This window comes from Tetrahymena thermophila, assembly GCF_000189635.1.
Source record: "Tetrahymena thermophila SB210 genomic scaffold scf_8254659, whole genome shotgun sequence".
Taxonomy (NCBI): domain Eukaryota; phylum Ciliophora; class Oligohymenophorea; order Hymenostomatida; family Tetrahymenidae; genus Tetrahymena; species Tetrahymena thermophila.
In genome coordinates, this window is record NW_002476426.1 from 151,115 (window position 1) to 164,842 (window position 13,728).

The 13,728-nt window shown below is 21.0% G+C and overlaps 5 protein-coding genes across 5 annotated transcripts; 4 read left to right on the forward strand and 1 right to left on the reverse strand. All coding sequences in view use genetic code 6, as the record gives it.

Annotated features, from left to right (window-relative positions):
• Window positions 1-15: 15 nt before the first annotated feature.
• TTHERM_00046150 (hypothetical protein) lies at window positions 16-603 on the forward strand (the record flags this gene model as incomplete). Its single annotated transcript, XM_001014610.3, has 3 exons — window positions 16-96; window positions 165-336; window positions 398-603. The coding sequence occupies 3 exons, from the start codon at window positions 16-18 to the stop codon at window positions 601-603; spliced, it is 459 nt and encodes a 152-aa protein (XP_001014610.1).
• A 1,297-nt stretch (window positions 604-1,900) lies between these two features.
• On the forward strand, window positions 1,901-3,183 carry TTHERM_00046160 (sperm-tail PG-rich repeat protein; the record flags this gene model as incomplete). The annotated part of the gene is made up of 6 exons (XM_001014611.2): window positions 1,901-2,019; window positions 2,078-2,264; window positions 2,317-2,446; window positions 2,559-2,729; window positions 2,786-2,947; window positions 3,002-3,183. 6 exons carry the CDS (start codon window positions 1,901-1,903, stop codon window positions 3,181-3,183), a joined length of 951 nt encoding a protein of 316 aa, XP_001014611.2.
• A 1,251-nt stretch (window positions 3,184-4,434) lies between these two features.
• TTHERM_00046170 (transmembrane protein, putative) lies at window positions 4,435-5,117 on the forward strand (the record flags this gene model as incomplete). The annotated part of the gene is made up of 4 exons (XM_001014612.3): window positions 4,435-4,521; window positions 4,631-4,665; window positions 4,833-4,999; window positions 5,095-5,117. The coding sequence occupies 4 exons, from the start codon at window positions 4,435-4,437 to the stop codon at window positions 5,115-5,117; spliced, it is 312 nt and encodes a 103-aa protein (XP_001014612.2).
• Window positions 5,118-7,473: 2,356 nt separating this feature from the next.
• TTHERM_00046180 (tyrosine/nicotianamine aminotransferase) lies at window positions 7,474-9,038 on the forward strand (the record flags this gene model as incomplete). Its single annotated transcript, XM_001014613.3, has 3 exons — window positions 7,474-8,018; window positions 8,248-8,477; window positions 8,566-9,038. The coding sequence occupies 3 exons, from the start codon at window positions 7,474-7,476 to the stop codon at window positions 9,036-9,038; spliced, it is 1,248 nt and encodes a 415-aa protein (XP_001014613.1).
• A 1,977-nt stretch (window positions 9,039-11,015) lies between these two features.
• On the reverse strand, window positions 11,016-12,891 carry TTHERM_00046190 (hypothetical protein; the record flags this gene model as incomplete). The annotated part of the gene is made up of 7 exons (XM_001014614.2): window positions 12,756-12,891; window positions 12,650-12,697; window positions 12,463-12,594; window positions 12,307-12,395; window positions 12,199-12,238; window positions 11,914-12,137; window positions 11,016-11,846 (listed from the first exon to the last, which is right to left on the reverse strand). The coding sequence occupies exons 1-7, from the start codon at window positions 12,808-12,810 to the stop codon at window positions 11,016-11,018; spliced, it is 1,419 nt and encodes a 472-aa protein (XP_001014614.2). The 5' UTR covers window positions 12,811-12,891.
• Between the last annotated feature and the right edge of the window lie 837 nt (window positions 12,892-13,728).

Sequence of the window (13,728 nt, forward strand, 5' to 3'; positions counted from 1 at the left end):
AAATAAATATTAATAATGGAAGTAGAAGTCACCTACGAGGATTTTTTAAAATATTACCCCTCTCTTAAAACTGATTTTACAAAACTATTACCTAAAGTAAAATATTTTACAAATATGATTGCAGAATTTATATTTTAAGTGTTTAAATATTTTTTTTAACATAGAATTCATTACCAGAATTAAAATATACATATAGACCACCATTCTTAATTCTTCATGATGATATTGTAGATTCTAGTCTCATATACACAAACACCCTTATAGATATGTATGAAATGCTATAAAATGAAGACCCAAAATTTAGAAACAGTTCTTTTTATCAGATGCAAACATCTTGTAAGTTCAATTTTATAAAAATTGTAGACAACAATAATTTAAAATATAATTTTGATTATAGTTTATGTGACCAAATTTGAAGAAAACTATATTGAAATGAAAGATGGAAGTGATAGAGGCTTCATATTTCTTGGACCTTTTGAGCCTAAAAAAATTATACCTTCATGTGCTATAGGAGATTTTAATAAAAAAAAATTATTATATGGAAAATATTTGCTAGCTTTGAGGGAAGAAATTAAAGATTTTTAGTAAAAGTAAAATAAATGAAAATAAATGTATGTGTATGCACAGTAGAGTTTATTAGCTTAAAATAAATTATTTTAATTATTAAAATTAAAATTAATTGCTTTATAAATAGTTTAAATTGATATAACATTTTTTAAAATAGAAATTTTTTGAATACTTATTTAAAATTTTATGAGTTAGGAGTTTGATTAGGCATATTATATTATTTACATTTACAATGCTCTTATATAAGATTATATATCTTAGAATATATACCAATAATTTTAAATTAACTATTCTAGTAAAAGAAAAAATATATTTTATAATTATTTAAGAAAAAAATACTTACATCATAAAATAATTTATGATTCAAGCAAGCTTAATATGTGAAAATGCAAATAAAATTATATGAAAACTTTTATATCTAAATATCTGTAAGCATGAAAATTCACAAATCCAATAAATCATAAAACTAAATATACTCTAAATATCACATAAAAACCTAATAAAATAAATTCTTGTGATTCTATTATCTGTAATAATTTAAGGAGAAAACATAATAAAGTTAAATTACTTTAAAAGTTGACAATTTTGTATTATTAATTAAAATTACTCATTTTTCATTTTTTATGAATATTTAAAAATAATTTCAACAAAAACCAATAAGCTAATAATTTTTAAAAGATCTGTGATATTATATATGGGTGTAAAAATAGAGAATGTACAGTATATTTAATATAACAAAAATAGTAATTAATTAAGATTATAAATTAAAAATAAATGTTAGTTTCTTTGAGTATTTAAAAAAAATATTATTTCTGTTTTTCTTAATTTTTTGTCATATTTATCAAAATATTTAAAAAGTGTATTTTATAAAATTTTATAGTGGCATATACTCATGCTTTCTTTGTTATAAAATTAAAAAAGTGGAAATTAGTAATGATAAAAGTATAAGTTGAAAAATTATTTATTTGTGGTCATTTAAAACCAAAAATAAATAAATAATTAAATCAATGAATAAAAGAAGGAAATAATAATTAATCTCACAAGTATAATATTTAGGAGATATTTAGCAATATATTTTTTATATTACGTAGGCAAATATTTCTTTTTAAGTAATTTAATAAGTAGAGATTTTAATATTGTCCAATAAATTTTCTTTCTAAATAAATAATTAAAAATATTGTGGAGTACATATTAAAATTAGATTTTAATATTTCAAAAGAGTAAATAATATTTTTATTGAAAATAACAATCTTATAAAAATAATTAAGCTATCAACAAAAGTTAGAAATTCTAGTTATAATTTAGATTAAATAATATTGAACTAAATTCAAAAATGTCTCTTCAATTTTCTGTTACAACTCCAGTATAAATTCTTAATAGTCCTGTAAATAATTCTCCATCCAAGTTTCAGTTCTCTTTCTCAAAATCTCCAAGATTTTTATCTCCTAAAAAGTAAATTAAAAAAAATAATTATGTTTTTAAAATAATTCATTAAAAAAAATCATAAAAGACCAACAGATTCATTTTATGATTTGCCAAGTTAGAAATCAACAAGAAGAGCTGGTTTTGGAGTTGGTTAACGTCCTGATTTTACAAAATCTTCAGTGTGTAGTCCACCTTCAAAATATGATTTACCAAGCTAATTTGATAAATAACGCAGTACATCAAGAGGAAAATCATTTGGCACAGCAAGAGATGTAATTTATTAAGTTAAACCTACAAAAAGCAAAATTTATAAAAAATAAAAAGAAAATGAGTGAATTTGGCATAGTCAAGAAGGGTCCTCTGTCTAATCCAGGACCAGGCTCATATTAACACGGGAATATAAATTTAAATGAGAACCTATCTTTTACGATGAGACCAAAAACAAGAGATGTTAGTAATTAATTAAATAAAATTATAAAATTGAAATTGATTAATTTATTGTATTGTTTTACTCTAAACCAATCATTAATTAATTAAATATAACAATATTTGTTATTTATTAATAGATTGTCCTCTCTTTTTAAATGGATAAAGTACTGTATTATAAAATCCAGGACCTGGACAATATTAAAACTATGAAAGTATAAATAAAATGGGAAAATTCTAATTAGCGAAATATAGATCTTCAGGAGCAACAACTTTCAATCCTCCTAGATCTAAAAGATTTCCAAAATCAGGTAATATAGGACACATTTAAAAATAATATGAAAAAATATGTTTTTTTGTATAATAGGAAATAGTAATCCTGGACCTGGCTAGTATAAACCTAGAAATGATTTAGAAAAGAGTGGATCATATGTTTTATCTATATACAAATCATATGGATCTAGGAATTTTTCAAATGCTTCTCCCAGATAATCATTTGTTGACTAAGCATCAAAAAGCACTATTTACAGTAAATTTAAAATATTTATATCTAATGAAAACCAAATTTTTAATTAAAAATTAGAACCTGGACCTGGAACTTATCGTTTACCTTCTGAATTTGGAAATTATGACCATCTCGATATGTATAGAACTTCTAGTGCTAGATCCAGTAGATCTACTTCAGTAAAAAAGAACCTAAATTAATCTAATAACAATTTAAGTCAGGTTGATTTCTATGCTTCAACAGCAAGCTCGAGAAGGTGAAAATATTAAATAAAGTAAATCTCTCCTTAAAAAAATGATAAAAATTACAATATTTACAAAACATTCATTCATTATATTAATAATATTTTTATTAAGAGTACATTTATATTTTTATAATACATTTTATATATAATTTATTTTACTTTAACCTCTCCACTTCTCCCTAAACTAATGCATGTTTATAATAAGATTTAAAAAATAATGATTTAAGTAATATAAATTTGTTTTTTGAAATTCAAATGTTCATTAAAATAAAGGGAAAATAATAAAATTCATTTTCTAAAATTTAAAATTAAAAAAATTATGATTTTCAATTATGAAAATCTCATTACAATATTTTGTAAAAAAATGAAGACTTAGTTTTTAATATTTTATCAAAATTTTCAAGTAATTTTCAACATAAACTTAAAAATAAAATGATTTATTTATTTTAGTTAAGATGAATCCAAACAAAATTGAGTGTTTAATTCTTTTAATTTTATGAAATTATAAAATTGTAGAAATTTTTTGTGATATTAATTTGTTCTATATAGATCATATAAAGCTTTCATTATTTTATATATCAAATTTTAAAAGAGAAATAATTAATCATATTAAGTAAGTTTTTATTTTATTAAATAAAATCCAATTAATTGTTTATTTTTTGTATTATTTGATTAAAAAATGTTTTTAAAATATTTAATTTTTAGAAATAAAAAATCTCATTTATATAAAATTTAGGACATTTTATTAAAACTTTAATAAATTTAATTAAATAAAATTAATATTAACAATAAATCCATTTATTTTAAATTAAATTATTAAATTTTAAATACGTCAAAAAAAATAATATTATATATTAAGAAGATATATCAGATAAGATATATAAATAATAAACGATTTCTTATAAATATAATTTTTATATCTATTATATTATATGGAGTGTACAGCAAATAAACAATGCATATCTTTAAATAAACATTTGAATGAAATTATTCATTAAATAATAAATTAAATAAAGAAAGAAAGTTAAATATTATATGAATTAATGTATGTTTATGTTTTGCGTGCATGCTATCACACATGAAGAATACTCACTATTAGTATCTTTGTAAGAATTTAGAAGATGCAAAAAGAAAATAAAGGGATTGAAGATTTAGAAAATATAAGAAAAATTATTATAAATAGATTGCTTTGTATAGCTTTTTAATAAAAATATTTATTTTGAAATAAATCAAGAAAAAGGAAAATTAAAATAAACTCATTAAAGGCATGGGTAGTGTTTGGTTTAGAAATAGATATTGGTGGTACAGATCACTTTATGATGATTACGTTGCTAGAGAAGCTAAGTTAGCTTTCGTAATAAAACATTATAAAATATTTAGCAAATATCTAGTTTATAATGATAATTTCATTTTTCCAACAATAGTTAACTCATTTTAAAAATTTCTTTCTTTTATTAATATAGGGTATAGCTGCATTCATCTGGCTTCCTCACTATTAGTAAATATAAATTCATTTTTAGATTTAAAAAAATGCATAAGCTACTCCAAACTATTCTATTTGATAAGAAGTGTATCAAATATTATAGGATTAGATAAGTTTATATTAGCTGCATTTACTTAACTGGCGAAGTATTTACATTTTCTCTTTTTTCATTATCATTAAAGCTGGGGTATCCATCTTAACAGAGCTTTCGAAGTTAATTTCTCACACAGAAACTATGCTCACGAATGGGGTCCAAGAAGAAATAGACTTGCTCACTCACTTGAATTCGAATAATTCGATATGATCCTTGAAAATTGGCAAGATTTAGAGGATGAGTATGCGCAGAGAGGTAAATAATTATCCTACATAAATAATTAATAATCATTTTAAAGATTTATTCAATATTATGTTTTGTTATCTTAAATGTAATTTCATATATAAAAGGGGATGGAATGCTGAAAAAGTGAGTAAAAAATGATTCGCACATGATAAAATATAATGGCAATAATGCAAGTGGTTTTTTGTTATGATATCTGCTTAATCTGAATTTTTTAAAGGGCTATGATATATTGATAGAAACATAAAAATTTGATTTATTTTTAGTATCTCATACATTTTAACTACACATTATTGCAATATGATTTGTATTATTAAAATAGTATATATTCATTCCTAACTTAATGATACGAATCTTGACTAAATTATATTTACACATACATACTCATCTGTCTCTTATTTTATTTTATGAATCTCACATTTTTAAATATTGAAAAGGAATCAAATTGATAGGTAGTTAATTTTATTTGAAATAAAATATTTAATTTAAAAATAAATTTTAATGACATTTAGTTATTAAAAAAATTAATATTGTAAGAATTTTATAGAATATCTAAAAATTTAAATACATTTTTTTCATTAAATAACTATAAATTTGATCATTTTTCAATATTAAACTATAACTTTTTAATTTATTTTAGTTTTTTAAAATGATCCTTTATCATTTAAAAATATAATAAATTAGGTTTGGCATTTCTAAATTTACTGATTACCATTTATAAGTATATTTTTCATATCTTTTGATATTTAATAACACTAAAAATATCAAAATAATACAAATTTTTAAAACTATTACTCACTTGAATAAAGTTATAAGTAAATCAACAATAAAAATAAAAATTTTTGATAAAAAGTTTATAATTAATAATTTACTAAAAAATTTAAATAATAAATGAAAGAAATTAAATGACAATTTAGATTTGATGGATCTTTTAGAATTTAAAAAATATTAGTTAATATTTTAATTCAAAAACAAACAATTAGTTTGTATTTTTAATGAACATTTTTTCAACCAAATGTTAAAGAATATCTCTCTCTCTCATTTTATCTGCTTTAAAATTAATCTAAATCAAAAAATAAAAATTTTATTTATTCTTGCATATTTAATTTTGACAAATCATTACTCAAATGCTTATGAATATAATAAATAAAAAATTGTTATGAAAATAACTTTTCTTTTATTTTAAGCTGAATTTTATCTTGATAGTGTGTATAAAACTATCACTTTTTGAATATTTTAAATCTATATTACTATATAAAACATTGTATTTTATTTTAACTCATTAATTATTATATAAATTAACATAGGAATGATTAAATTTTATCAATTTTTATAATGACTCTTCAAATATTATAACTGCTACAAATGATGAATATTTTTATAATTATTGTTAAGTTTTTATTAATTATAAAAACATTTTTAAGCATATATATATCAGATAATAGTATCAGATATTTTATTAATATCTATATGTTGAATTACTGTTTAAATCCAAAAAATCTTACTGAAAAGAAAATTTTTATTCAATCATTTTATACTTTTTGTATTTGAAATAATTAGTTGATTAATTAATAAATATTTTATGGTTATGAACAACTTTTGTAATTTTTATTAAAATAAACATTTTTAATTTATAATTTAAATGCAATTAGCTGTTTAATTCATTAATTTAAACTAAACTATTTTTATTAAAGGTATAAAATTTATAATTTCAAAATTAAATTTATTGCTTATTTTTTAATCTTATTTCAATTTTAAAATGAGCTTTATAAATTTGTAAAAATATAAGGTTAAATTTCCAAAATAAAATTTATTTTATCATTTTTAAGGTAATATATCATTTGTTTATATTATTTTAAAAATTATTTAAAATTTTAAGAAGAAAAATAAAAAAATTTTTAAGAAGAAGATTTATATTGAAATGTTGAAAGTACTGTACTGGAAAGCTCTAAGTATATCTAGGCATCAAAGCAAAAGCAGGGTTTATGACCCTTGTAAAAGAATTAAAATTGTATTTTACTTACTTGCTTCTAGTAAAATAAAAATTGTCAATTTTTATTGATGACTTCATAGATAACATACATGAATAGTAAGAGATATTCTTTGGAAAAATAGATATGAACATATAATTTTTATGCATTCTTTCAAAGAATTAAATTTTGAATAATACGTAAAAATAATCTTATTTCAATCTAATCGTTTAATTAATGATGAATTAATCAACTAAAAAGATAAACAAAATATTAGACAAAGGCTGGGCCTTTTACAATACATAATATATGCTTACATCAAAATTTTACTAAAATTTTTTTGTTATTTATTGATTAGACTTGCTTAACTTTTATATAAATTTCGCATACAGTGAATAGCAGTGATTCATATTAAAATCTTGTTTTAATCATTTTTTGATATAATAAATTTCTAAAAAAAGAATATTTCCAATAAACTAAAAATAAACAAATTCATATTTATTTTACAAAATAATCATGAGCGATTTCCCAGTTTTTCAAGCCGCTGAAAGAATTAAAAACACTTGCAACCCAATCCGTAATTATGTTGAAAGTGTTCTCCCCAAAATTGACATCACCCTATACAAGGATACCCGTCCTGCTGATAACTTAAACTTAACTTTAGGTGATCCTACATTGTTTTCTGAATTTTAAACCAATCCAGAAATTTTGTAGAAATGTGCAGATGGGGTAGGCAAAATAGATGGATATACTGATTTAATTGGTAAGCCAGAAATTCGTCAGGCCGTAGCAGAAAGATATAAATTTTAAAATAATCCTAATGTTAAGGTAGATGAATCAGATGTTTTCCTTACATTTGGTTGCTCTATGGGTATCTATTTATCTGTAGCAACTTTGGCTAACCCAGGTGATAACTTTTTATTCCCATCTCCTGGATTCCCTTTAATGGTGACTGTTGGCTCTAATTTAGGTATAGATGCTAAGTTCTACGATCTAATGGAAGATAAAGACTGGGAGGCAAACTTAGAATAAATGGAAAAGCTCATTGATGACAAAACTAGGTATAAATTTTTTCATTAAATTTAAAAAGAAATAAATAGAACTTAGAGTTAATGATAGATATCAATAGTAATGAATCGATTTATTAGTTTTATAGAAAAAGAATTATTGCTAAATCATCTTAAAATATCAATAAGTGTTTTAAAGCAATAAAAAGATAGATTAAATTAATATCATTAAAAATTAAAATATATTTTAAAAAATACTAATTGTATTTTTTTATTAAAATAGGTTTATTTACATTTGCAACCCCTCTAATCCTCTATCCTCTTTATGGACTAAGAAGCATATGTTAGATATTATAGATTTCTGTAAAAGACATAACAATCTCCCTATTGTTGCAGACGAAACTTATGAGCATATGCCTTACCCTGGTGAAAAATTCTATTCTTTTGGTGAGTTAACTGACACTGTTCCTGTTGTAATTATTTCTGGTATGTCAAAGAGATGGCTTGTACCAGGTATTTAATTGAATATTTTTAATATAACTTTAAAAAAATGACTTTTATTAATGAATAAATTAATTTTAATTATACATTTTATAAAAAGGTTGGAGAACTGCATGGTTAACTTTAGTAGGTAAGAAAGGAGTATTTGATGAAGTTAAATAAGGTTTAAGAAATTTACTTAGCTTCATTTTAATGCCTAACACAATTGTAGCAGGTAATTAGGTAGAGATGCTTAAAATGAATGATGACTACATAGATGAAAAAATGAGATTATGCAGTGAAAGATTTAAATTATTAAAAGAACTTGTACATGATGTTAAAGGTATTAAATTAAAAGAAGCTAAAGCTGCCTTTTATGCTGCTGTTGGTATTGACTATGAATGTATAGATATAACCTCATCACAAGAATTTGCCACAAAGCTTTTATAAGAAGAAAATGTTTCTGTCTTCCCAGGAGAACTTTTCTTTGGTAAAAACTTCTTTAGAATCATTATGTGTGCTGATGAACCTGTCATAAGAGAATTTTCAGTACGTATCAGAAGATTCTGTGAGCGTCATTAAAAAAAATAATGAAAAAATAAATGATAAAAAATATTTTATACTTATTTTTATGTTTCATATGAAATTAAAATAGATTAATTAATATTTTCTTTATAATATATAAATAAATAAGTAAGATATTTTCAAACAAACAAAAATAAATAAATAAATAAATTTAGAAAATTATTAAAAAAGCTGTTAGGATTCAAAGAAATTTCATAAACAAAAAAAATTCAAATTTAATTTGCAAGCTTTTAATTGAAATTCATATAATAATTAAAAGAAGAAAAAAAAAATTAAAGTAAAAAAAGTAAAAAAAACAATGAAAATCCCGAATATTAGCGAATATGTAATAAAATGGTTTTAAAATAATTTTTGTAGTGTAGAGAGCAAAAAGAATGATTGCAATTGATAAGCTGAACATTTAACCTCCCGGTAAAAATAAAATTATGATCGCAATGAACTCCTAAGGCACGTTAAAGTTTTTTAATCCTTCACATCAGCTCAATCAAAAGCAATCAATCCAGAAATTTGCTTAAAGTAAAAGTAATGGTTGGGTGAAAAAAACCCTTTTACTTTATTCAAATGCTTTATCTACGCTATTTTAATTATTTAAAAGTGGTGGCTATATATAAAAGTCATTTCACATAAACCATTTTAATTTGTCAAAATTTTAAAAATAAAAAGAAAAAGAAATATAAAAAATTAAAAAAAAATAAACCCTGCAATTTTATAAAATCAGGAAGTTAAAAAATCAAATTTGAATTATTAAAAAAATAAATAAATAAATAAAAATATTAGAAGCAAAAAATATACTACAGAGATAATAATAAAAGCAAAAAAAATTCACAGAAAACAATAAAAACAAACATAAGCAAACAAATTAAAAGCAATTAATAAATTAAAAGAAATAAATAGATAAGAATAATAAAATACTTGAAATATGAATTAAATATTAATAAATTAAATAATGATTAAATTAATTAAAAACAAACAACCCAAATATTAAATTAATAAATATAAATAAGAAACAAACAAAAAAGAAAGAAAGAAAATATTAAAAAGATAAAACAAAAACAACATAAAATCAAATTAAAATAAATTATTTAGAAGATAAAAAATAAAAGTTTCTTTATGAGAGGGCTACGCTAAATTTCTATTTTTTTATTTATGAATTAACTAAATTGAGCAAATTAAATATTTTTCATTCATATTCATGAAATATCCTACAATAAGTTGATTTTTTGTAAAATTAGTGAAAAATAATCTGATTTAATAAATCAATCAAAAGTTTTTCAAATTACTTGAAAATTTTTTTTTTCATTTATTTTTAATATAACAAAGAATATTAGCTACTCTCTCTAACTTCTAACTGCATTTCTAAAATTTAGCTTTACGAGATTGAATTATTTTCATAATTGAAAATTAAAACTCAAGTCTAAATTTTATATGAAATTCAGTGCAAATTAGCAATAAAAAATTTGAAACAATTTTATTTTATATTTTTAATAAAATATTTTTTTTAGAAACAAAAGATTATTTTTAATTTAAAAAATTTTATTAATAATTATATATATAAATATATATATATGTATGTAAAATAATAAGAAGACAATCAAGCGTAAAAATAAATTTTCTTAATTTTTGAAAATTACAGGGTAATTAATTTAATTTGACTTAAATAATTTATTAAATTGTGTCAAATTTATTAACCTTTTTATATATTGTTTAATGTTGCAAAAGAATCCAATTAATTTAATTGCTAAAAAAAATAATATTATTTAAGAAAATTCTAATTCGAATTTTGTATTCATTTTTCTCATTAAAATAATACCTATTTGTGTATAAACAACAACTTAAATTTATTTTAACCTTTTACAAGAATATTTATATAATTTAACCAGATAGATATTCATAAATTATTTATACAGTTAATTAATTAATAATATTAGAAGTCGTTTAAAAGATTGAACCTTAAATTATTAATTATTTTTTAATACTTATATTAATTCATTATGGCTTAAAAAAATCCTAAGTTGTATAAGATAGATTTTTTTTATTAGATACTAGTTTTTTCAGATTATCAAGCAAATTTATACAATTTTATCTACTTGATTTTATTTTTTATACATCAATTCCTGTATAACTTGCTCCATGAATGGATGACTTAATATTTTAATGACTCTAGGAAGTATTGCTATTTTTTTTCAAAGTATCTTACATAGAAGTTTAAATAGAAATACTATTTTTTCTAATGGATGGCCTTCGTTTTTTTAATGTACCTTTCAAGTTATCAATTGATGTATTTGTCACTGGATTTTCAAATTAAGTAACTTTATTATGATTATAGTTTTATGGTTAATAAGTTGTTTTGTAATGTACATTATAACCTAAGTTTGTTTAACTATCGTTTAAATTAGAACCACCATTCTTGTGATTTGGAAAAACAGTTTTTGAAAAAGGAACAGTTTCATGTTAGGTTTAAGCAGAAGAATAATATCTATTGTGATTTTAACTATTGGCTACAGGCGAAACTGGAAGTGTGTTTAAAGAAGAGAGAATTCTGTTTGGTGATGAAGCTTAACTAAATCCTTTCATTCCCCATTCATAATTTGAATTAGCCTTACTTGTAGAATTTTATTTAAGCATATCAGAAATGAGTGTATTTTAATAATCCTTTCTATTATTTTGATTGTTTTAATTTTAATAGGGAAATTATTATTCTAAATTAGCAAGCCTCAATGGTTAAGTAGCTTATCCATTTTCTTTATATTTTGGTTTATCATTATTTACTGGTGTAGCTACTTTCCTTTATACCTGATTATTGTTGCTCATTTTATTCTATTTAATTTAAAATTATTTATTTTATTTAACTATAAAATAGGCATTTAGATTTAACAAATGTTACTCTTATGTGCTCAAGTTATTAGAAAATTTATTTTTCTTCCTACAAAATTTTATCTTTGTAATTTTTTCCAGCTATACCAGGTTAGCTCCTATTTGGAGAAATCGATTTGCAAACATTACACTCGTTTCTATGTTACTACTTTTGGCATGGCATTAAATTTTGAAACTAATCGCACTCACTTTTTAATGAGTTGGTCTCATTAGTGGTCAACCTTGTTTATTTTTCTATAATATAATTTAATTTATTATTTTTACCTTGCTATTTTTTAATATTTAAAAATATTACAATTATATTTATCATTGCTTGACCTAGCTACTGTTGCTATCTATTTAAATGTATAAATTTAATAAAATATTTAGTCAATTAGCTAAATAAATTTATTCGAATATTTACAGGAGGAAAGAACGACCCAGATTAATTCTCATGCAAATTGTAGTGATTTCTTTGACTGTTTGAATTATTTCTACCTGTGTATTGATTTCCTAATTTTTTTTATAAATATTTGCTTTAAATCTTCTTAAATCTAATTTGACAATTTTTATTTTTTACTATACCCATTTGAAGCATCAGTTAAGTTAACTTATTTCAATTTATTCTGCAAATCTAAGCTAAAGTCTGTTTTTTATCTTTGGCTATATGGAGCGCCTTCCTAAATTAGTATTGGGTTTGTTTTATAATTACCTTTTTTTTCACAGGAATATATTTTATGTTTTAATTGCAATATAAATATTGATACTTGATGATCGATAATTGTCATTTGTAGGCGAAAGATCTCCAACAATATCTAATGATAACAAAATTAAGCTAATTATTTTGTCTTTTTGCAATATAATTTATTATACTTTTTCCTGCTTCCTATAGTCTTCTACTACGAATATATGTATTGTTATTACTCATTTTATTTACTTCTCTATTAAATCTATTAAAGTAATAATTTGATATTTAGTGGAAGATTAGTAATTATATAAACTAATAAAAAATTTGATGGTTTATATTATTTTCTTTAGCTATCCTTTATGTGTATATTAACCTTTAATTGTTAATTAATTGGGAAGTGTTAGAGAATATATTTAGGAAAAACAAGATATTATACATTTAATAAATACCATAGAAATAAATACTATCAATAAATTTGGTAAGGATATAAATAAAAATTAGTTATCCTTTACTGCTTATGGGCAGTAAATAAATTAATTAATTCAATATAAATTCGGTTAATTAGATTAAAAAATATCAACTATTCAGCAAAATTTATTTTGAAATTAAATTATTTTTACTTATAAAATTAACCTTGCATTTACTCAAATATTGGTTATTTTCTTTTCTTTCCATATGTATCAATGTTATTAATTGTAAAATCTAATAGAAAAGTTTGTATTTCTTTTAAGTAAATAACAAATTAATAGGATCCAAAACATTTTTACTTTTTAATGTAGACTCAAAATAAATTAATTTATTTTTTAATTTAAAATATTCTTACTTCAAATCAAATTCATTTTTAAAATAATTAAAATAAAATCTAGCAAAAAAAATGATTTTCATGTTTTAAGTAATACAATATCTCCAAAATTTGGGTTTATATTTACAGCATTAATAAAATAATAGTATTACACTAAATTATCTTATTTTTTGGCAAGTATAGGTAACATTTGATCTCAAAATATAAACAGGTCAAAAAGAATATATTGTATTATATATATTTTTTATTTTATAGAATATCATCAAAAATATGATTATTTGATTTTTACAAATCATAATTTTATTTTATACTATTTTATCATATAATGATTAGTTATTTGTTTTTGTCAAATAATA